Genomic DNA, 25,570 nt, shown 5'->3' on the forward strand with positions numbered 1-25,570 from the left:
ATGGATTATCTTTAAAAAAATACATAAAAGTTATGTATTGGATGGTCACTGGGACCCCAAATACACCAAAAGGGGAACTCCCAGGGGAAATTCTGGATTCTCCATGGCTATGTGCCAAACAGATTATTGAAGAATGGGAGCCAGTAAGGGACAGTGGTCTCTTCATTAAATCCCCTTCAAAAATGGCTTTTTGAATATATATGACAAAACTTTTTGATAGCTGAGGGAAGAATAGTAGCAGCAGCCGCCTTGCCCTGGTAGATGCTGCTAGCTGGCTATCTTGCCCTGTATATCATTCCTTGGAGGAAGAATTGAAAGGTGAAACTGAAGTTTTAAAGGCCTGTGTTAGACAAATGGTTGTAAAATTATGTCTTTGACAGAGCTAACTGCCTTCCCTTTAACTGGATTTTCTCCTCTAGAATTAAGACCCATATAATTGAAGGGGATAAGAACTTAGGTAAGCAGGATCCTTGAATCCTACTTGAATCTAAGAGTAGAGAAAGCCAAGCAGACTAAAACCTATCTATACTGACAAATACTGACTTATAGACCTCAATGGAAGAACTCCAAAATTACATCAGAGAACTAGGAATGAAGGAGGGCACTCAAGAATCCATCCCTTTTTGGCAGAAATGAAGGACCTCCTAGTACAACAAGCTTCTCCCCCACCAATATGGCACATGGGTGTCCGTACTGAATCCCTTAATGGCCTCAGAGGCCATCATTTAACAAGCCACCTAATTGATGGCTGATCTAAGAGAGACAACACCTTTGGATCAGGTGCAAAATCCAAGTGTTGGAAGGGGCAGAGGTCCTCCTTGTTACGAAAACCAGACCTGCCCCATGGGCTCCCCAATCAGGACCCATAAGCATGTCTTGGAAGCAGATCTTTAATGACTTAATCTCAGCTTGGGTTTGATTTGCAAAAATTTGTCACCTGTCCAATCATGTTCTCCTCCCACTTTGGAAGCTATTGGAGGAAAATCAAAAGCTTCAAAACATCCTCCCCCTAAAAACAGGGGTGAGAATGATTGGAAAAAATACCAGTCATTGAACCTGGAAGATTTTTTAGTTCCCAATAAAAGGAAAAAACCTCCTGAAGTGACCCAGGCTGCTATTGTCCCAGTCCTGGAATAGATTGTGGGCATAGATATATTATGGGATCTAACATTCCAGCTGACAGTAAGAGAGCTTAGACTGAGAGACAGATGTATTTGTATCTGGACTGTGTGGGTGATGTTAAGAGGCCACGCAAAACGTGAGACTATGTGCTTGCCAAATCTGTGCTGGATTACTAACACTAAATAGTGCAGGTTTCTGGAGTGCAAGAGGAAATGTCAAGAATCAGAAAAAGTAGAGATCATAAGACTTGCACATCTCTTACTGTCCCCATAAGGACAGTACAGAAGTCAGATGGCACATGGGGAGTGACAGTGGATTGCAAAGAATTAAATATGGTCACGCTGCCTGTTCATGCAGCTGTACCCAAATTTGCATCTGTGTTGGACACATTGAGTAGGGATATAAGAAACATACCGTTGTGTCCTAGACTTGGAATATGCATTCTTCAGTATTTCCATTCACGAAGGCACAAGATCAGTTTACATTTACATGGGGAGGCAGGCAGTGGACCTTTAGGTCCTGCTGCAAGGGTATGTGCATTCACCAACCTATTGCCATAACTCAGTGGTGTGTGATTGGAACAATCCTAACAACATCAGACTGATTTATTGATGACTTAATATTGACATCTGACTCCCCTGTTGTTGTTTCAGGTAGGCAGTGATATAGGAAGAGCTTCCTCAAACACTATGAGAAAGGACTTTGGAGCCTTGGAGTGACAGGTAAAGGGCTCAGGAGCACAGGTTGTGTTCTCCTCTATCCCTCCAGTTATAGGGAATGATGAGGGACTAAATATGATGGGCCACCAGATCAATACCTGGCTGCAAGCCTGATGTGCCCAGCAGGGTTTTGGGCTCTTTGACCTCTGCTCTGTTTGCATGAGACCAGGCCTGCTGGCGACCAATAGGAGTAGCTTCTCCCACCAGCATAAAGGGGTCTTAAGATGGGAGTTGGGAAGGTTCATTGATAGAACTTTAAACTAGATATGAAGGGAGGATGAGGATGTAGCTGGGGTCACTAGAGCCTGTATGTAATGTCCCAGTGCTTGTAGGAGAGGGATGTGCTCGTAAGATCCCACAGTCTTGTGTCTTGGTGAGGGAGGAGGATGGCTCACACTTCTGTTGAAAGAACACGAGGGTTTGTGTGAGGTTGGTGGCTGTGGAAGCACCTGAGTATGGTCATGAGGATGTTAGGGCTGCCACTACTCAAAAGGAGGCTCATCTCTGATGCCTTTACACTAATGCACGCAGTGGGTAATAAGCAGGATGAGCTGGAGGCCATTGCCTAGTAGCTATGATAGAGTTGCCATCACAGGAATGAGGTGGAATGACCCGCACAGCTGGAGTGCTGTGATGGATGGCTACTGAGTTATCAAAAGAGATAGGCAAGGCAGGAAAGATGGTGCTGTAGCCTTCTATGTTAAGAAATAATGTGAATGTATGGAAATCAGTGATGGTGATGATAGGGTTGAGAGCTTATGGGTGAGAATAAAAGCGAAGGCCAGTAAGACTGGTATTAACATAGGAGTCTACTATAGGTCACACAACAAGGATGAAGAGGTGGACAAGACACTATAGGTCACACAACAAGGATGAAGAGGTGGACAAGACACTTTACAGGCAGTTGGGTGAAGTCTCAAGGTTAATCCCCTTTGTTCTTTAAGGGTCTTCAACTTCCTAGACTTCTGTTGGATTTCTAATACAGCAGATAGGGAACAATCCTAGAGGTTCCTGAAGTGTGTGGGAGATGGCTCCTTCACCAGCTGCGTCTGGAAGCTGATGAGGGGAAGCAAAATCCTGGACCTGCTGTTTCTGAAGAGTGAAGGACTTGGGGATGTAAAGGTTGGAGGCCATTGGAGCAAAGTGATCATGAGATGTCAGGTTTCCTGTTTCTTGTTGAACCATGGAGGGGAGTCAGCAGAACTGCCACCTTGGACTTCTGGAGGACAGACCTCTTTGGACCACGAACAAGAGGGTCCCTTGGGAGGAAATTTTGGAGAGCGTGGGAGCCCAGGAAGGCTGGGAATACTTTAAGGAAATGATTTTTAAAGGTGTAGGAGCTGACCATCCCCAAGTCATGGAAGATAAGCCAATGGGCAAGGGGGCCACACTGGCTGAATAGAGACTTTTGGGTCAAACTCAAGAACGAAAGGTAAGCTTATAGTCTCTGGAAGAGTCCGTGAGCTACTTATGATGTTTACAGACATGTAGTGAAGCAGTGCAGGGAGAAAATTAGAAGAGCTAAAGCCCACCTAGAATTGAGTTTGGCCACTAAGGTAAAGAAGAACTGATAGTTTAGGTAGGGTTACAGGAAACGCTTCTTTACAGAAAGGGTTGTTGGAATAGGCTCCCCAGGGAGGTGATTGGGTTTAAAAACCATTTGGATGTGGTGCTCAGGGACACAACTTAGTGGAGGGTTGTTTTTATAGTTAGGGTAGTATGGTTAGGTTCTGGTTGGACTCGATTTTTAAGGTCTTTTCCAACTTGATTCTATGACTCATTAGAGGCATTAGGAATGGAAGTAGATTCATTGACTACTTACTTACAAGAGGGTGGGCTGTAAACGCACAGAAGGTGCAAGGACCAGGTTTGTCAGTGAAATTGTTGGGTGTAGTTTGGTCAGGAAAGATCAAAGTACTACCCAGTGAGAGAACAGTCAAGATTCAGGTGTTCCCAGTCCCTACAGCGTGAAGGCAGCTGCAAGAGTTTGGGGTCTATTGGGATACTGGCATTCTTTTATACCTGACTTAGCACAGCTGCTGAGATCTTTGTACTGACTCAGGCCAAAAATGAGACTGGGAGAGAACAAACAAGAGCTGTGTGGATGTTTATATTATATTATTAATATGTATTTATATAAAATCAAGAAACCCAGTGATGGTATCCTGAATATAAGTGCAGCTAGCTGGGCTGTGTACCAGGGGCTCGCTCTTTGGGTTGCACAGTGGAACCCAGGGATGGACTATGCCCAAGATTGGTCAGCAGAGATATCTCATTAGACATATGGTAGACATGTACAACCCTGCGTTTAACCATGTTCCTTATTTCTGGTCTACCAGCCCCTACGGTCACCAGGAAATGATGAAGCTGGCACACTGGCTCAAGTTTAACGCACTGAGGATTCACCATCTGAGAACATCACCTGCTGGTTGTATCAGAAGCTGTGGCATGCTGGACAAAAGACAATGTGGGCAGCTGCTAAAGCGTGGGTGCTGCCCATACAACTGTCTGATACCATCCAGGCATGCTGAGACTGCAATGCTTGCTCTAGGATGAGACCAAGACCACAACTGGAAACAACAGCCCATCTTGCTAGTGGTTACAAACCACTCCAGCCATGGCAGGTCTATTACATTAGGCCCATCCCTCATTCTGAGGGGATGAGACAAGCCCTGACCTGCATCAACACAGCAAGAGGGCTAATACAGGTCTACCTGATGCCAAGGACAAAGCAGGCATTCTGCCATCAAGGCGCTCACCAAGCTGACGGCTGTCTATGGGACACCTCATGTCATTGAGAGCGACCGAGGGACTCATTTCATGGTGCTCTTAAGGCTGCCCTGAAGACAGACTCAGTCCCTGCAGCAGAGGACGAAGAGGCTCTACAAAACTCTGAGGGACCTGAATGAAAGGCCTAGAGGCAGCTGACCCAGTGCCCTGAAGGTGCTGCAGGCTATGTGGGCTGCTAATGGAGATCCAAATTATGGGCACTGATAGGTAAGACCCCAAACTGGCAATGACAATAATCACACAAAATGGGGTGGCTTGCTTGCACCTTGGGAGAGATTATTGGAGGTTGGGGGATCAGTAGTCCCCCTGGTAATGGGCACATAGCCTGCAGATATTGTGGTCAACACTCCAGTTTTCACTGCAAAAGGGACCTTAATCATGTCCATATGTCAAAGCAGGACTCGTTGGCACCTGACATAGGTATACAGCCTCAGATATCAGGCCAAAGGGTGTGGTACAGACAGCTGTGATGTTCCTCAGTGCAAGCTGAAGTGTTGACCCAGGGTAGGAACACAGCCTGTATCTCACTGTGAAGGGTGGACCTACCCCTGCTGTAGTGCAAATGCTTGAGCCAGACAGTATTTTCTTGGCTGCCTCTAGAAGTTGGCAAAGCACAGGTAGAGCAGCACCAAGAGAAGTCAGCTTGCACCTTCAGCATCAACTCTCACACAACCTTCTGATCCAGAAGAACTGAGGCTGGGAACCTCTGGATGTCACCTGGTCCAACTCTACTCCAGGAGGGGAGAGAGAGAGTGCTGGAGCTATTAGACTTGTTGCAATGGGACAGAGTAGGATTTCTGTAGTAATTATTGCCACAATTAACAATGTGAGGCATCTGCACTGGAAAGGATACAGTCAAGGTAATTTTGTTCATTATGGCACGCACACTTACCGAAGTCTTTCATGCTGTTTTTCTGCTTATAGTGGCACGCCATAAAAGCCTGAAAAGAAGCAGTTGAGCCGTGCCCCCATCCCATCAGCGACAGGGTTAGCCAGACACCCAGATGGATTATTCATCCTGCCTTGGAGGTTTTCGGAAGTGGCTGTGGAGGTGAGTTGTTGAACTGATGGAAAATGTCCACCAGTTCACTGAAACATCATTTCAGATTAATGCGTAGGAGATGATGATATTTGCTCACTTATTACTGAGCAGTCTTGATGAGTGCAACATCTGCCTTGCACTAGTAACTTTTGGCATTTCCTGGGTCTGGCTGTGTTTCTGCAAATTAGCAGTAAAAAATAGCTGTGTTTGCTATTGCTTCTCATTTATCAAAGTATAAAACCTTCGTTAAGGTTTTTCTTTTGAGGGGTCAGCAAATAGCTTCCCCGGAAAGCCCATCTTGGACATGTTGAAGCAGTCTCTTCATCCTGGTCACCCCTATGGATGGATGTGTGCTCTGCCAGGGGAAGAGGGAAGAAGGGGATGGGCAAAATGTGAGGAACTTGTTATCTTTCAAATAATCCACAATAATGTCACTTTTTTTACTGAAATGTCACTTGGATGTGATGGGAAACAAAGGTGATGGCGATGAATACGGGAATCAATCATCCTGTACAAACCTCGTGTTCTGGCTTGGGCAGGATTGTAAGGGAGAAATTGAAGTACTTAGAGGGGATATTAGGAGGTGATTTGGGGTTAAATACCAATTAAAATAGTATTGATTATGGGAAAAACCTCACTGTATGTTTATGAAAACGCATGCAATGATGACGAAAATAGGGCTGTATCCTTAAGGTGGGGAACTGACTGCCTCTCAAGTGGTAATAACAAAAATAAGATTAAATGAATTATAGAAGGAAATAAAGTAATCATCCAGAGGAGTATAGTCTTAAAGAAGACTTGTAGTTGCAATGGAAAATATATGCTGAGTTCCATACAGGAGAAACAATTGTGTCTCTCTCAGCAGGCCTCTTACTGGCTCATGCCATGTACAACCAGCCTGTTTTTATATCCAGCCAGCTCTTTCTCCCGGAGTTACTGATTTGTTTTTTTCATTAGCATCTAGCTTTAGATGCGTTTTCCTTATCGTTTCTTGGTGTTGTCATTAACTGTGAAATGCATTCCAAGCAATGTGACGTTACTTAAGTCCCTTGTGCTTGTATTTATCGGGTTAAATGATTCAGTGAAATAGGGAAAAAGCACTGAGAATAACCAGCTTACCTGAACTGCTTTCCGTGAGACTCCAGCCAGTCTGTCCAGGATGGGTGCATCTCCCTTTGAAAGTGACAGCAGGCGCTGACGCCCTCCAAATGCGGTTGCTGGTTTTTTGGGGTTTTGTTTTCTGTGGACAAAAGTGATTTATGTACTGTGAAAGATAAAAAATGTGCTGGACATGGCATTTGTCATGTGAGTGGGCTGTGAATCTGCAGGTAAAGTGTTGCTGACCTGCAGCAGGGCCAGTCCCGAGCCCCACGGCTGTGTCACACAGCAGAGCCGTCATGAGCACTTGGAGACAATTTTGTTTCCACAGAACTGCCTGAAATAACGGCGATTCATTGTGGGGGATATAGATACTGCAATTACAGAATTAAATGTCACTTTAAAAATTAGCCTCTTAAAATTTCAAGGAATTACACCCATAAGAGGCATTTAACCAGGCATGGCAGTTGGCACCCCTTTAGTCTCTGGCTATGGTTACCACTGCTTGCTGTAGGATGTGCTTCGCTTTGTGCTAGGGTCAAGTTTCTGCTGTCCTTCCCTGTGGATCTGGATTAGTACTGACTATAGACTGCACTAGTGAGAAAACACCAACACTAAATCAATATGGTGTTGAGTGTCCATGTTGCCCTTGTGTAGCATCCTGGCAAAACTATAAACCCTTGTAAGCACTTACATGCGCTTACACACACTTACAAGCGTTTACTGAGGCTTACATGCACTAACATGGGCTTACATAGACTTACACAGGCTTACACACTCTTACATGCGCTTACACAGTTTTAGATGCTCCTACATGCACTTACATGAGCTTACATGGGCTCTCACATGCTCTTGCATGCTATTACACAGGCTTAAATGCACTTACACGTTCTTACACGCACTGACAAGGCCTTACACGGTCTCACATGTGTTTACACAGATGTACAGACACTTACACGGATCTCACACTCCTACACGCATTTACAGATGTTTACATGCACTTACACATACTGACACATGCTAGCACTCTCTTACAAGCGTTTACACGCTCATATAAGTGCTTAAACAAGCTTACACTCTTTGACAAGTGCTCTTACACGGGCTTATGCATGCTTACACACTTACATGTGCTTACAGGCTCTTAGATGCATTTGCACGCTCTTACACCTTCATACACGTGTTTAAACATGCTTACATGCTCTTATATATGCTTACATGCGTTTGCACGTTCTTACACATGCTTATACACTTTCATATGCACTTAAAAGTGCTTACACAGCCTTACACGTGTTTACATGCATTTACAAGCTTTTACACACGTTTGCATGCTCTTACATGCAATTATAAGCTCTTACACACTCACACTCTTGCATGTGTTTACATGCTCTTGCACGCTCTTACAAGTGTTTGCATGCTTTTACACGCGACTGCACACTCTTGCACGCTCTTGCATGCTCTTGAACACCCTTACATGTGTTTGCACTCTCTTGGATGTGCTTTCACGCTCTTACACGCATTTACACACTCGTACACACTCTTGCACGCTGTTGCGCGCTCTTACATTCTGTGGAATGCTCTTGCACGTGTTTGCAATTTACACTGTAGCACACTCTTACACCCTCTCGCATGTGTTTCCACACTGTTACATGCTCTTACAAGCTCTTACGTGCTGTTGCACGCTCTTGCACATGTTTGCATACTGTTACAGGCTCTTGCATGCCCTTACACGCTGTTGCACGCTGTTGCACGGTGTTGCAAGCTGTTACACACTCTTGCATGCTGTTACATGCTCTTGCACACGTTTGCACGCTGTTACATGCTCTTACACGCGTTTGCATGCTCTTACATGCTGTTTCACGCTCTTACACGCATTTGCATGCAGTTACACGCTCTTTCACGCTGTTACACGCTCTTGCACAATCTTACATGCTGTTGCACACTGTTACACGCTGTTACACGCTCTTACAACCTCATACGTGCTGGTGCATGCTCTTACATGCTGTTGCATGGTGTTGCATGATGTTACATGCTGTTACACACAATTACACGGCGTTGCACACTCTTCCACGTTCTTACATGCTGTTGCACGGTTACACAATGTTGCGCACTGTTGCATGGTCTTACACGATGTTGCACGCTCTTGCACGCTGTTGCACACTATTCCACGCTCTTGCACGCTCTTAAACGGTGTTGCACGCTGTTACACTCTGTTACACACTCTTACACGCTGTTGCACGGTCTTACACGCTCTTACATGGTGTTGCATGCTCTTGCATGCTGTTGCACACTGTTGCACGATCTTACACGCTGTTGCACGCTGCTACAGGCTCTTACACACTTACTGTTGCACACTCTTACATACTCTTGCATGCTGTTGCACGCTCTTGCACGCTCTTGCACGGTGTTATACACTCCTACACACTGTTCCACGCTCTTACACGCTGTTGCACGCTCTTGCATGCTGTTGCACAGTTTGTACGCTGTTACACACTCTTACACGCTGTTGCATGGTGTTGCATGCTTTTAAACGCTTTTGCACGCTCTTCCATGCTGTTACACGCTGTTGCACAGTTAGATGCTCTAAACACATACTTACACGCTGTTACACAGTGTTGCACACTGTTGCACGCTCTTACACACTCTTACACGCTGTTACACACTCTTACACGGTGTTGCACACTGTTACACGCTCGTGTACACTCTTACACACTCTTGCACACTGTTACATGCTGTTATACACTGTTGCACGGTCTTAGACGCTCTTACACGCTCTTGCACACTGTTGCACGCTCTTGCACGCTGTTGCACACTGTTGCACGGTGTTACACAGTGTTTCACGCTCTTACATGCTGTTGCACGGTGTTGCATGATGTTATACGCTGTTACACGCACTTACACGTTGTTGCACACTCTTACACTCTCTTGCACGCTGTTACACACTGTTGTGCACTGTTGCTCGCTTTTATACCTGTTGCACTGTCTTACACGCTCTTGCACGCTCTTGCACACTGTTGCACGCTCTTACACGGTGTTACACGCCCTTACACGGTGTTGCATGCTGTTGCACACTCTTGCACACTGTTGCACGCTATTACACACTGTTGCACGCTGCTGCACACTCTTCCACGGTGTTGCACGCCCTTGCACACTCCTGCACGTTCTTGCACGCGCGTAAGAGCGTGCAACAGTTCACAAGGGTGTGCAACAGTGTGCAACAGCGTGCAAAAGTGTGTAAGTGCGTGTAACAGTGTGTCACAGCGTGTAAGAGCGTGCAACACCATGTAAGTGCGTGAAACAGCGTGCAAGAGCGTGCAACAGTGTGCAAGAGCGTGTAACAGCGTGTAACAGTGTGCAACACCATGCAACAGCATGTAAGAGCGTGCAACAGCGTGTAAGAGTGTGCAAGAGCGAATAACAGCGTGTGAGAGCCTGTAACAACGTGTAAGAGTGTGTAAGGGCGTGCAACAGTGTGCAATACCGTGTAACAGCGTGCAACAGCGTGTAAGACCGTGCAACAGCGTGTAAGAGCGTGTAACAGAGTGCAACAGCGTGCAACACCGTGTAAGACCGTGCAAAAAGTGTGCAAGAGCGTGTAACAGCGTGCAAGAGCGTGTAACAGGATGCAACAACGTGCAACAGCATGTAAGAGCGTGTAATAGCATTCAACAGCGTGAAACAGTGTGTAAGAGTGTGCAACAGCGAGCAACACCGTGCAAACGTGTGCAAGAGCATGTAACACTTTCAAGAGCGTGCAAGAGCGTGTAACAACATGCAACAGCGTGTAAGAGCGTGCAATAGTGCACAACTGTTTGTAACAGCGTGCAAGAGTGTAAGAGTGTGCAACACCGTGTAAGTGCGTGTAACAGCATATAACATCATGCAACACCATGCAACAGCATGTAAGAGTGTGCAAAAGCGTGCAACAGCATGTAACACCGTGCAGGAGCGTGCAACAGCTCTTAACAGCGTGCAAGAGCGTGTAAGAGTGTGCAACAGTGCACAAGTGTATAACAGCATGCAAGAGCGCGCAAGTGTGTGCAACAGCGTGTAAGAGCGTGCAACAGTGTGCAAGAGCGTGTAAGAGCGTCTAAGACCGTGCAACAGTGTATAACAGCATGGAAGAGCATGCAAGGGCGTTTAAAAGCATGCAACACCGTGCAACAGCGTGTAAGAGCGTGCAAGAGCATGCAACAGCGTGTTAGAGAGTGTAACAGCGTGCAACAGTGTGTAAGAGCGTGTAACAGTGTACAACACCGTGCAACAGTGTGCAAGAGTGGGCAACACCGTGTAAGAGCATGTAAGACTGTGCAACAGCGTGTAAGACTGTGCAACAGCGTGTAACAGAGTGTAAGAGCGTGTAAGAGCATGTAACCTTGTGCAAGAGTGCAAACACGTGTAAGAGCATGCAAACATGTGCAAGAGTGTGTAAGAGTGTGCAAACACATGCAAAGTCTTGCAAGAGCATGTAACGGCGTGCAAACGCGTGGAAGAGTGTGCAAGAGTGTGTAAACAGATGTAAACGCATGTAAGATGTTGAGCATGTAATAGAATGTAAACAGTTTTAAGGATGTGTAAGTGGATGGAAGCACATGTAATAGCGTGTAAGCCCCTGTCAATGCATGTAAGCCTGTGTTAGAGCCTGTTAACGTGTGTAAGTCTGTTTAACCCCATTTTCCTGTGTAAACATGTGTTTGCCTGTGTAAGGATACGTAAATGTATAAACACCTGTTACCTCATGTTAGACCATGTAAGCACGTGAAGAGTTATCTAAGCACAGGGAAACACGTTTATTATTATTAAATATCTGTTACTCCTAGCCTGTGAAGCAAGTGGCAGTAACCTTAGGCAATATATACATAACTAAGTCCACCTTTTGGCTATACCTATACTTCCTTTCTCTCACTAAGTAACATTTGGTATCTGTATTTTGAGTTCAGAAGAAGCTGGAATTAGTTGTGCACGTCTGTCTTTCCAACAGGAACTCCTTTATTTGACAACATTTAGCTGCCACATGTTCACAGCTACGAAGTGGCTCTCTGAATCCCTTCCGTGGCTGCAGCCTCTATTCAGTAAGTATGGATGAGTGACAGATCCTTCTCTGGGAGCTGCTACTTCTAAATGCAAGTGCCTAACCATGCATGAGCACTCATTTTGCAGCCCCATGCTGATAGAACATGCCTGGAATTGAGAGGATGGTAGATGTCTCAGGCTTTAATTTTACTGAAATTAAAAATTCTTCACCCTCCTGGCTAGTGTCAGTACTCCTGTAGCAAAGACAACAGGCCCCATAGGAAGCATGAGCCTGAGGTTGAAGCACTTCTAAGCCAAGATACTATGGAACCCTGTGTAATCAAAGAATATTAGGCTGTTATAATCACAAAATAAACAAGAGAGTTAAGCAAAGTAGACTGTGATGACAAAAGAGAATAAATGCAAGGCTTACCCTTAGCCTGGGCTCACCCACAAAACACCAGTAGAGGTGATCTCCAGAAGAGATCCTTCCCCACTGGTAGCCAGCTCTTAAATAGGTCTAGGAGAGGTGAATTACCTTCACCTGTGCTCCTCTGGCTGACTCATGGCTCACAGCAGGTGATCAATCAGAGGCTCAGGCTGTGACTCAACAGTTCCCATACTTACCTTAAGAAGCAATTTTCCTTTGCATTGCATATCTTCTGGAACATCAACAGCATGAATAGAAACTGTGAGCAAAAGGGGGGTGCAGGGACCCATTGGAGCTGCAGATGGCTTTAAATTTCCCCTGGATTCAAGGTTATTCTCTTGGCTTGCTGCAGTCCTCTGCACTTGCGTTAACTGCACTTCTAAACAAACCATAGTGTTACCCATCCCTGCTCCTCCAGCATTAAAAGAAACCAAATGGTGATGTGCCTGGAACATAAAGCACATTGTGATGGGAAGCCCCAAAGGATGATTTAGCCTCATGGTTTTATTGAAAACTCTGACTCCCACTGTTTTTGTGCAGCTCCCCTTAATGGACAGAGCAGGGAGAGTGGACATGCTGTAATTCCCATGAGGTGAAGATAGCGCAAAGGCTGTGAGACAATGAGAAGTCCCTTCTTGCTTCCTTTTGGGTTCTCCTGAAAAGATCTAGGCTCACTGTCTCTCCAGCTGGATCGTTCACAGTCCCAACTCTCACCAAAACCATTAGTGGCAACATGAGCTCCATGCAAAAAGTGGATTACAGACAAACACCACCATTTCCCAGTCCAAAATCATACACTGCCAGTGAATGTAATGTCTTGTAGTGGAACTACAGGAATTTTCTGCTGTGAGTCTATGTTAAAGGCAGAAACAAGATGACTCTGAATGAGAACTGAGATCTTAAGTGCAGAAATTTAGGTGGATATGACTGAATTTCCAACCACTGATGTCAACACAAGTCCTTGGAGACAACCCAACAAGAAACATTTCACCAGCCAGGTTTGCAAGAAATCCATGCACGCTACGGATTTGTTTTGCCATTTCATCAGACACATTTCATATGCTGCCCAACAAGTGACATTTTACATTAGTTTTTGAGAACATAATACATTGCAAACACTTTGTTACCACTTTGTGCAGGGGCAGTGGGTGATCATTCTCAAGCCTTGTCCTAGGCAAACCCTCAAGCATTAGAGTCTGTCTGTTACAACTAAAGAGAAAAGAGAAATTGAGTAGGTGAGAAAACACAAAAATAAAGGACAGAAAACAGCTGACTCACAGTCCTTTCCAACAAGCATATTGTTAGGATAAAGCACAGCAAGAAATGGGCCCATGATGTTATATTAAATTAGCATGTAGTCTCAAATTGCTGAAGAGAAGCAGCAGGTATAACAGTTACATAACTACCAAGTATTATGAATTTTACTGGTTTTTTTATTAACAAATTCTTCACTCTTCCCCTGCTGCGGAAACTCCACGTGATTAAGGGTGAGTGTGTGCTTATGTGAAATGAGATCTTTATTACTTGTTCTGAAACAGGCCATTTGCAGCAACAACTGGTATTAATAAAGTTTGGGGATAGCCGATGGCAGGGAGCTGTGCTTCATCTTGCTACTTTCGAGGGCTAACTTTGGGAAGGAAAATGAAATGTTAACTAACAAGCCATTTCCAAGAGAAATAGTCCCACTGTACATCATCAAACTAATAAAAGAACAGTCGTGTAATGCAAGGAAATTCCTCCTTCTCCGGGTACCTGGCTGCAAATCATATTTACGCCGTTCCCCTGCTCAGTCTCAGGGTGCAGTTGAAGATTTCAGTCAGTTTTGTTCATGAATTTATGCAGGCTCCTTACTGCTTACCTCCTGCTTCTTATCTCCATCCTTTTCATTAATGAATTACCCAAGTATTAATTTACATTTCAGTGCCAGATTGCACTTTTTTCTTTCATGGATCTCTTAATCAAAGATGGGCTTGTAGTGCTCAGCTATAAGTAAGTGGAAATACAGAAACAGAGACCAGCCACATCTCCAGGTCCTTCTTTAAGTACTCAGCATGAGACACTTCAAACATAATTCTTAAGAAAAAGAAACAACCTAAAGAAGCATCAGTTTCCAGAAGAGGCCCAGCCTTCAGTTAACTCTCATTAGCAACAAACAAAAAGCAAGGTCTAGAGATGGCAGCTGCTGCTTGGTCTCCAGTTGAGACAAAGAGCTCCAAAGGGCATTCCTGCACATCCCTTCTGCCATGGGAAGGGAAACCATGGACACAAGCAGATGGAACATGAGCATCTTCCAGTCACAAGTATGCTCACCACCTCTTTTGCCTTAGCTTCTGTGGTAGTAAATTAAACTTTCAGGGAAAACAGCTTTATTTTATGGGTTCATTTATAAGAAACCAGTCATTATCACTGAAACAGTAATGACTCTCAGAGCTTAGCACTTCTGAAAAGTCGTGTTTTCAAGACTGATGTCCTGAACTGATACATACAAAGCCAAAGGAGCTCTTTTGGTTTGCTAAAACCAAAGGCTTGGGCCCAAACAAGGCAGGACTGCAGGTGATCCAGTCTCCTGTCCTCAACGCCAACATTGAACGCACCACCTCAACATGGCATGGGAGAAGATGCGCAACAGTGGATCAGAGCCAATTCCACCAGAACAGACTGTCTTCTCATAAGGCAAGCCCTTCAGCAGATCCTCCCAAGGCACAGATCAAGGCATGTGTCATTTTTCTAAATGAAATGTTGCTACAATAACAGATCTCAAGTGTCCCCTGAAGGCGCACTGATCGATATTTATCATCACTTAATAAACACGTAAGAAATGGCACAGTACGGGCCTGCATAATCTATGTGCAACGATCCTCGGTGACAAAGTGTAAGTGACCAAATCCCTTCCCAGGTCTAATGATATTTTGCTCCAGAAAGCCAGTGATATATCTTGTACGGAAAAAAATAAAGCACTCATGCATAAAATTAATACAGTAAGCTCTGAAGTCATAAAGCCTTCAGTCTGTGATATATGAGATGGGAAAACTACTAACTCGTAATTCAAGTTCTCCCACTGTCTTATTCCCCATAGGTCCTCAGGTCATCTAGGCATTGCATGATCAAACCGGGCCATTTCAGCTGCATATGGATGATTAACAGACCAGTTGGGAAGCCCCTCAGGGTCACAGGCAAAAAAAGTTCTGCAAAGACAGAGAGCTTCTCTTTACAGAGGTGAAATTTTCATCTTCTTTTAGAGCTAATCTTTGTCCATTGTGCTCCTCTCCTCTAGAAGAGCCTGTGATGTTCTGCAGGGGCAAGACCACAGCTGGACCTGTGCAGCATTGCAGACTCACCCAGCACTCATTGGAGAGCCCTCCAGGACCTCCTGCACCATCTGACTTTTCTGCACCAGTACGTACAGTACTCAGGGAAAATAAAGATATGGTCATAGCATCAAATACTGCTATTGTCTTTTGTCAGATTACATCCATACATGGCACACCTTTCCATTGCTGACTGTAGTGATTCAGGGATCAGAAATCCAACCCACAGATAATATTTCAAGGTCTTTCTTAGGAGAAAACACGGACACCGCTTGTTCCAATTGGGGATTGCACACAGGAGCATACTCCAGAATCCATCCATCTGCAATCCACCCCTTGTTTCAACCACAAAAAACAATCATCCTTTGCATGTGAGATGATCAAAGTGTTTAAAAAAAAGAAAAAAAGAAAAAAAAAAAATCAAACTGCAGCTCCTCAATTGGGAATGCTGCCAAGCTATCGAATCAATAGGTTGTTAGATACTCAAAGTGTGGGGATACGTGAAAGCCATCAAGTGATTTCTCTGTTAATAATTACCATTACAATAGAAATAGAAAGATGGAGATCAGAAACAGTACAATGTGAGTGGTTTCTCATTAAGTGAAATTAGAATACACAAGATTGTTCTTTTCCTTTCTGCCTTGATTCTGTAGCATTTCGCACCTGTAAACCCATAGCTACTTGTGCACCCAGCTTTGCTTACCAAGATTTCACAGAATCACCAAGGTTTGAAAAGACCTATAAGAGCATCCAGTCCAATCACCCACCTATCACCAATAGCTCTCACTAAACCATGTCCCTCAACACAATGTCCAAATGCTCCTTGAACAGAAACAGCAGATCCTCAAGTCAGTGAGCCCACAGAGGAGGAGGGCCTACCTGGGATCTGGAGAGTAGTGAGGCATGGGGACATCGAAGATCTGCACCTTGCAGAGCTGAGCTCTGGAGATAGTAGCCGACCAACCTGCAGCAGCAGGTGGGAAGGAGCGGGATGAGAGTGGGAGCGTGGCTCTCCAGTCAGGTGTCTACAAAGGCGAGGGGTCTCAGCCCATGCTGACCACGTGCTAAAGGTAAAGACAATGAGCATGAAAATATCATGACTCAGACTCCTAGCTTTCAAAAAGCCTGCACTGCTAAAACATAGGTTTTCAGTGGAAGAACATAGCAAGTTCTGCAAATCATAACATCAGGAGGCAAAACAAGCAGCCAACCCTTCCTCCCCCTTGCTACTTGTCATTGAGTCATTGAGCAATAGACTGGAAAAGCCTGACCTTGGCTAAAGAGCAGGTCAGGGAAAGCAATGAGATACAGATTGGGTTCAACTTTGCTCCAATTAGCAGGAAAATGAATTGCTACTTTGAAGGGAGGAGGGAGAAAACCATTTGCTGAAGGTTCAGAGGCAGTCTGCTGTTCAAAGCTAGCTCAGCTGTCCACTCAACAGCTGGAATTACTTTGATATCGTCCTTAGCCTAATAGCTGGGAGCATGTGGGTGAAAGCACAGCTTCATTCAAAACACTGGAGAGTCAGAGTAAGTAGTCCTCTCAATGGTAAATATAAAAGCTGGTCTCAAAGCCCTCAGCTCTGCTTGTGAGGAAAAGAACGATTGCAAGGCTGGAAAATGCTTCAAAGGTACCACTCAGCATCTGCCACCCCTGCAGTGCTCAAACAGGACAATATTAATAGTCCCATAGCCTTGCACGTACAGAATTTCAAGTGTTTCCAGACTCCTTCCAGACCTAATGTATTTACTGAAATTGGTTGCCTTCTACCAGCACATAAAAAAGAGGGGGAAAGAAAGGACTAATGGATGTGCATTAACCTTTTGGTACTAGATTTCCCGATACTCCCTACTAATGCAAAATCCATTAGAAGGAAATGCCTGGGAACCATGGTGTGCAAATGCTGTAAGGCAGGGGACATCTGTAAAAACTTGCAGCAGGCACACCAGGAGCAGGGATCCATGCAAAGGTGGCCACAAGTGCAAAACAATTAAATAAACTCCTGGATTTGCTCTGGGCAAAGACACTCTGCAAAAAAAGGGCCAGTGGAGGGGAAGATTTGGAAGGTGGGCTTTGCAGCAGGCCCTTCTGCAGTACAATTTGGTTGCTTGCCCCAAAGGTAGACATTTCAAGAGCCTCCTTTGTTGCTGCTGCATTTTTTTCTTGCCATAGGATTGGAGAACTATAAAATCCTAGAACATTCTGGGTTGGAAGGAATCCCCAAGAACCACTGAGTCTAACCCTGGCTCCACACAGCACCACCCATACACAACCCTTGTGGCTGAGCAGTGTCCCAACGCTCCCTGAGCTCCAGCAGCTAGAGGCTGTGCCCACTGCCCTGGGAGCTGCAGGCCACCGTGATCAACTGCCACGTATGAGCTGCCTCAAAATTGCCATCTGGAGAAATGACTCCTGAGATGTCCAAGCAGATACAATTTATCTCATCCTTTTTTTAATAGCTAGGAGGCCCAGGCTTGCCCCAGAGATGAAATACCAGGAGCAAAGTGGGGTTCCAGAAACCAGTCCCAAATATCCTTAATGCAAGATACCTTCACTTAAGTGCTTTTCTTTCAAGGATGTGAAAGGGAGAAAATGAAGCCAGGAGAAGTGGATATTATCATTAAATACTCATTAAAGACAGTTTCGGGAGTTACCTTCATGTGCTCTAATTAAGTGTGGGAATACGCAACACATCCCAATGGCTGGTTATAGCCTCTTTCCCTGCTGCACTCAAACATGTTTTGCCACCATGATGAAATATTTTTACACGTACAAAGATTTATCACCCATAGGGCACGGAAGAACACGCTTTAGCTTCCTCACCAGTCACAGCTACCTGCCAACCTCCTGAAACACAGAATATACCCCAGCCCCAATGCATTTACCACCTAAAGCCATCAGCAGGAACCTGCAACAGGCAGGGCAAGAGCTTGGACCTGGTTAACACTAACTGAGATGCTGGAGCTCGTGGTTCTTCATTCACTGCACAGAATCTCTCTAGGTCACTATTTGCCATCTAGAAAAATGAAATCTCAGGTCTTTCTCTGACTTGCACTCTGATTACTTTTTTTTGCAACTGTTAAATCTTTGCAGGAACGCCTTACAGGCTGCCCAGAGAAGCTGTGGACACTTCATCCCTGGAGGTGTTCAAGACCAGGTTGGTTGGAGCCCTGGGCAACCTGGTCTAGTACCAAATCTGGAGGTTCGTGGCCCTGCCTGCGGCAGGAGAGTTGGAACTTGATGGTCACAGAATCACAGAATGGCCTGGATTGGAAGGGACCTCAAGGATCACGAAGCTCCAACTCCCTGCCATAGGCAGCGCCACCAACCTCCACATTTAATACTGACAGGGCTGCCCAGGGCCTCATCCAACCTGGCCTTGAACACCTCCAGGGATGGGGTCCCTTCCAACCCAACCCATTCTATGATAAAGGGTAGACATGAATTACGTATAGACCACCACCATGAAAACATGAGCTTCTGCACACCAACCCAACAGCCTCTTGGCCTTGAGGCTTTCTCCAGCTGTCAAACAGCCCAACGTCTGGGCTGGACACAAGCTAAGCGGTGTTTTCTTCCACCTAAGTACCTCTTTGCTATCTTAAGCATTGCCTGCTTAAACACAGAGCCTGTTCTCCTCCTGCCCCACTGGGATGCACGATCTTGTCTCTGCAACGTCCCAGCACGCAGTTTGCACAGAGGTGAGCAAGGACTTCACACCTTTGTGAAGACTTTTCTCTCCTCCTCTGCTCCTACTGTCACTTCTTCACACACATCCATAGGAAAATTTCCACCTCCAAGTTACAGATCACCATAGAGCAACCCAGAGACTGCTCCAAAGCTGGCACTACCTTGCTGGCATTCATCAGGAATGGCTCTTCCTTCTGACCTGTGGCTCTTAAAGACATTGCCCTTGGAGTGGTGTGTACCATTCTCACATCATCTTATGGAGGAGCTGCTGCACCTGGTTGCTTACTCCTTCAGACAAGAGTCTGTGAGCTTCCATCCCAAAACCCCAATACCCAAGTTTGGGTATGTGAATGCCCAATTTGGCTATGGCACCTGCTGCTGCATGGACCACAGGAGCTGTTAACTCAGTAGTGGCTTCTCTGCCTCTGATGAAATGGCCCTTGGCTCAATAATGAAACAGCTTTTTGAAGACACAAACCGATAGCCCATGCAAACTCTTAAAAGAGCTCATACAAAGATATCATGGAAAAAAATAACACAAACCAAGACTATTATCCCAGGATGTTTTCACTAACTCATTCAACAGGTACACAGCAAAGAGAACAGCAGGACCACAGAACTCATACTGTAAGCGAGGAGAGCATCTGCCTCCAATTTTTCAGAGAAACAAAACCCATGAAGCTTAATTTAATAAAAAGCTCCTGCTACAAGCACAAATAAAATCCTTCAAGGTTGGCTGAGTTTAAAGCCAGAAGCTGGCACCTCCTCAGAGGCACGTCAGAGGAGGAAGCTTCCTGCTTTGACACTGCTGTGAAGAGCAGGACTGGAGCTCTGCAGCAGGGCCAGGCATTCGGAGAGCAGACAGAGCTGCTGGGCAATTTCTGCATGTAGGATATGGGCACTTGCTGCTGCACAGCACAAAATAAACATGAGGGGAAAGGTCCAGCACTGTGGGCTTATTGAATTAAACATTATTGCAGCTAACGCAATCAATATGGCATTGATCGCATTATCCATATTAATATTTAATTCAATTAGAAGGCCCCCAATTTATTGTTCTGTACTTTGTTTTGTTCTTCAATGTTCTTCCAGACCTTTCACGCTGCAAAAAAAAGCTGAGCTTACCCAGCTATTGCAACCCAAGTGGTTATGACCCTGCTCAAACCTGAGCAAGGGCTGCTGTGCCCACCAGGAAGAAATCTCTGCTTCTCCAGCCCATGCTGGGAAGATACCAGCTCTGCACCTTGCCATGGTACCACACACTACTGCAACACTTCCTCTCCTTCTGATTATATACAAAGCATTCCTCTGCTTTTGAGGACCATTTTACACAAGTCAAACAAGCCTGAAAAGGCAGAACATGCTGTACTGCTATTAAAGACACCTGAATCTTCCTTTGTTCCTTTAGGAACGCTACTCAACCAACAAGGCCTGATGGTCCCCTTCTGGCCAGCTGGGAAGCACAGCTGCAAACACTCGGCCTGTGCTCCCCAGGCCAGCCACAGCCCTTCACCAGGTGCTCATCATCACTTCAAGCCCTAACAGTTCCCCTATAAGGCCAAACTGGTTAACCTCAGTTCATCAGACAACAAATTCATCCTATTTACAAGACCAAAAGCAAGTCACCCTCCAGCTCCAAAGTACAAAGTAGCACCAAAAGGAGAAACAAAAAGCTTTTCTCTGCTGCATTCTGTAGACCAGCCCACCCTCAGTTGGCAGCACAGAAAGCCCAGGCAGAGGGACCAGGGACATTCACACATTTTCCCCACATCATGCACACCAACACCTGGTTTCACATGACTGCAGTTTGAATGCTTCTCTCTTTGTTCTGAGCACAATATTCAAAGGAGTTTTGTTGTACAAAAAGCTCATTTGCTGGAAAACTGAAGGATAGAATAGAGCATCCAAAATCAAACTTGGTATTGAGACACCTGGCCAGCACAGGAATACCACCAACAATAGCACAACCCCACTGGAATTCTTTTTTCTCCTCTTCTTGCTCCTGTGAGCCTCACCCAAGCTGACCACAGGTTTGGGCCCTTCCTGTGTTTGTTCTTCATCAGCAGAGGGCTAAGGAAAGGCAGACAACAAGAACTTCCAAAGCGTGCCAACTCTGCTCTTGAGATTAGAAGTGCCAATGCTCTTTAGCATTACTTGTTATTTCCCCAAAACACTTGTGAGACAACGCAACACCCAAAGTTCTTACAAGCCACTTGTTTCTTCCTCCAAAGTCACTTCTCCAATAACAAATGAAAATTCAATCTTAGGAATACCAATAACCACAGACAAGAGAAAAAAAAAAAAAAGCTGACTCACCCAGGTCCTCTGGCTGTAGAACACTCTCTCCCAGGCAGCAGATGCTCTTCCTTCGGAGGCTGGCCTTTAAATGAGCCCAGGCAGGGCTGTGGTCAGGTGGGAAGCACCAGGGAATTACTTGCACTTGTGTCCCTGGGCAGCCACCCACTGCACCAGGTGCTGCTCGTCAGTTCAGGCTGCAACAGAAGGGTTCCCTACACCCACCAGACACTTATTTTACAGAAAATTCACCTCTTTCCCTCAAATGTGTATAATTAAGAGGCGGGGAAGATATTTTAGATATAATAGAACAAGTAATCAGATGTATAAACGTGCACTGGTATAAGCTATATGTGATTATATTCTCTAGGATCTACCCAAGACACCAATGCAAGGAAGCATCTTGGTATTGTCAGGTAAGTTTCATTCAATGCACAGCACCATTCTTAAAAAAATAACAATAATGATGAAAAAACATATTGGCCTGACCTCATATTGTTCCTTAGACCACAGCCATGCAGCAAGGTTGTGCAATATTGAGTAAACATTACTTTCTATTATCAACAACAGCCTGATGCCACTGAACTGCAGACATTGCTACTGAAGGTGTTATCAGGTGTCCCAGATGAAGCAATTTGTAATGAAATACAGAGATAAATTTCAAGGGCAGTGGCCTGAAAGTCATTAGCCTGAGATTCACCACAAAAAACACACTATTTATAACATCTATAATCCAGAATGCAAGTATTGGATTTTTACCTCATCCACAGAGCCAATAATCACACATTAAGCATATGCATTTTCTCAGGACACTAAATAGACGCTATAACCAAATTTGTTAGCTACCTTTAATGTGTTTGTTGATGATCTCCCTACTCCATGCCATGCCAAAATATCACAGCACCCCAAAGGGAGCACGGCTGTCTGTGCCTCTGCTCTGCTGACACCATATGAAATACCTTTTGTTTTGAGCCTGCCTCCTACTTACTTTAATGCACCCTCACTTCAAGGCAGTGAAAAATGACCCCTGCACACCCTTTGCTCCATGACTCATGGTTTTATAACCTTGTTTTTGTGAGCCAAAATCCAGTCACTGGCTTGAGGAGCTTGATTTATCCTTACTACAAGACTTTTTTCAAATGTGCTTTAATCAAGTGCTTTACCTCTGCTTATGATTAGCAGCACTGAATTAAGCAGCCTGCACCACTGAACTTCAGGCTTTGTTTTTTATCCTGACCAATTGCCTCAGCAGTGTACAACAACTGCTTCAATTCTGGCATCAAAATCTCCTTCTTCCTGTGCTGCAGGACTGCCCATAAGCTGATTCAGGCCCAAACTCCCATTCCTTGAAGGATAGACAAATAGGCCAGAGTTAACATTGAGTGTACATCAGTTAGGAAGACAAAACTCGCTGCTTTGATAGTAACTATTCTTGTTAACATTACCTGATTGGAAGGAATCAAATTACAAGTGAGCAAATTTGCAACAAGTTGAATATGGCTTTAAAATTAAAAAAGGCAGATTTCTAGCACAGATTCTTTTCAGCTGCCAGGGAACAACAGCTCTGTAAATTTATTGCCTATACATAAAGAACATAGGAAGAGTTTCCTGATGTGCCAAATCCCTTTCTCGTGGATAGCAAGAAAAGCTCCACACTTCAGAATTCTGCAGAGACTCACTGTTACTCCTGCAAAGAATACCCCATTAGGTGTATTGATGTGTTATGAAACATCCAGTTAAAATGTGCTACAATTGTTAAAATAAACGACCACATCTACACAGTATTGACTGAGTACCTGATTTGCTTCCAGTGTTTATCTGCACAAAAATCCAAAACACATTCATCCTATAAGTTATTCCATTTGTTAATGAGCCTCACATTTCTGCTTGCTCACACAGACCTGCAAGTACTTGAGAACTGCATTTAGTGAAGAGCAATGATTCGGTCTAGTGTAAGTGATAGAGCAAGACACTCCAGCTGCTGAATTCTAGTAGAAGCCATTGAAAACTACACCTATTATCCATGAAGTGTGTATTTCCAACAGCTCTACAGAGGATATTTAAAATCTGCACGGGATCTCCAGTGGCAGCGATTATACAGAACAACTCATCCTACAGAGCTTGCAGACAGGATACTATCTTGACAGCTTATCAAGTTCACAGAAAAGTACTTAACGTTTCCATTTACCTGTTGAGACACACATAGGAACCATGCACTTGCTCCACAGCTAAGCTCATGCAATGAGACACCTTGAGGTGACTGACACTAAGTTTTATTATAAGCAATAGAAACAACTTTGTCTTTTCCCCCCCACAACCATCGTTCTCATTGCACATCGTGGCGAAAGACAACATCTTTAAGTTATGAATTCACAAAGGCAATACCTGCCATGTGATGCTTACAGCTCCCAGGAAGCAAAATTCAGACAATAACTTATGATCAATTCGAGAAAGGAATTAAGCCGATCATAACAAGTAAGCAAGCATCAAGTACTGCTCCAATGCAGCAAAGTACATTCAAATACAATGCTGCAAAGCAAGGCATAATTGTTTTGTAATTATTTTTTCCATGTTACCATGATAGCAATCAATCTTTAAGTACATAATTTTTAATTGTAATTTAATAAAGGCTCTAACATTTAAAAACCTTTAGAAAACAGCATCAAATTCAAGTTATACACACACAAGAGAGAAAATGGATGGAAGTGAATAAAGCATGACCTGATACAAATAAAGAGTTTTAGAACAAGATTTTCACAGATGCACTTTCAAAACTTAACTTCCAAATGAATTCGGGCCATTAGTTCTGCTTTGATTTCTACAAGGCTTATCCTACGCCAAGAACTTCCTATAACATTCAATTTTAAGTCACAAGGAGCATCACACATCATCTGATCGGTGTCTATACAGGCATATGGCTTTTGTTTTTTAATACATACAAGTTCTGTCCTGGCTGGGAAGTCTTGCCACACACAGTAGACCAACACACAGTCACCAAACAAAAGAAACAGGGGCATGCTCTATATCCAATCAAGCCTGATTTAAGTCAAAATTCAAAAGACTTCAGTTTGCAAAATCTTGCAGAATGTCAATGATTATTACAGGGAATTGAATGTAAAAATAAAGCTTAGCAAATAATCCAAGGCACAACTTTTCAATGCAGCATCTTCTTTTCCCAATGCCATTGTCAGGCCATTTATTCCAGCCTCTCACAGCGATCTTGGAATACAGAGGAGCTCTGACCATGTAAATGAGTTACCAAGTGCAAAACATGAATCATAGCTTCAGACCAGCCTTTTCCAGCTGCTGAAGATTCACCACTTTTTAAAAGGTCTTAGTTGTGAGACAGGGACTTTCACTTTACAGGCAGCAGCTGAAATGACATTATGCAGTCTACAATCCAGCTGGAGGGAGCAAACCAGACTTTGCCTTGACCAATTCTCTCCGGTTTGAATTTAGAAGATGCATCATAGATGACATACTGAGTGCAAAATCTCTGGTCAGAAGTAGATTCTGCATGGTATGCCACCGTGTTGATCGTCTGTGTCACGTCGCTGTCTGGTTTGGGCTGCCTAACCAGGATTTGTCCTCCTCCTGCTTTGATCAGCTCCACAAGATCGCTCTTCTGGTGACTTTTGAATGATCCCAAGAAATAGAAGTAGCATCCATCAAACAGCTTAGGCAGCTAAGGGATGGAACATAAAAGTAAGTATAAAAACAGGACTTCCTAAACTCAGTGAAAGTGAACAATGAGTGCCCACAGAAAGTACGACTGGAAATAACCAACACGAGAAGCCAGGACAGTCTCTTAACACATAAGGTCTTCAGTATAAGCATACAACTGAGCAAAGTTTGCTTATCTGGTAAATTCTTGCTCATGGTTAATTATTTTCCAGCACAACAAGGTCTTCAGCTATCACCTAGGATTAGTCACAGCTACTCCTCCAGCATAATCAGAAAGTAACCAGAAATTAACCCAGAATTACAGAATGGTTCAGAAACACAGAACCCAGTTAAATACAAAGTGCTCTGATGTGGAAACAAGATGGATTCACACCATTTTTTC

The 25,570-nt window shown here is 44.4% G+C and overlaps 1 protein-coding gene across 1 annotated transcript in view; it reads right to left on the minus strand.

The window, feature by feature from the left end:
* Positions 1-24,859: 24,859 nt before the first annotated feature.
* Positions 24,860-25,570, minus strand: part of BARD1 (BRCA1 associated RING domain 1) — a gene marked incomplete at both ends in the record, with an annotated part of 42,945 nt that continues 42,234 nt past the window's right edge. Inside the window, one exon of the mRNA XM_079539020.1 lies at positions 24,860-25,189. Coding sequence (XP_079395146.1) covers positions 24,860-25,189 — 330 coding nt within the window. The remainder of the gene's footprint in view (positions 25,190-25,570) is intronic.

The sequence above is a fragment of the Tetrao urogallus genome (genome assembly GCF_951394365.1).
Source record: "Tetrao urogallus genome assembly, chromosome: 8".
In the NCBI taxonomy this organism is placed as follows: domain Eukaryota; kingdom Metazoa; phylum Chordata; class Aves; order Galliformes; family Phasianidae; genus Tetrao; species Tetrao urogallus.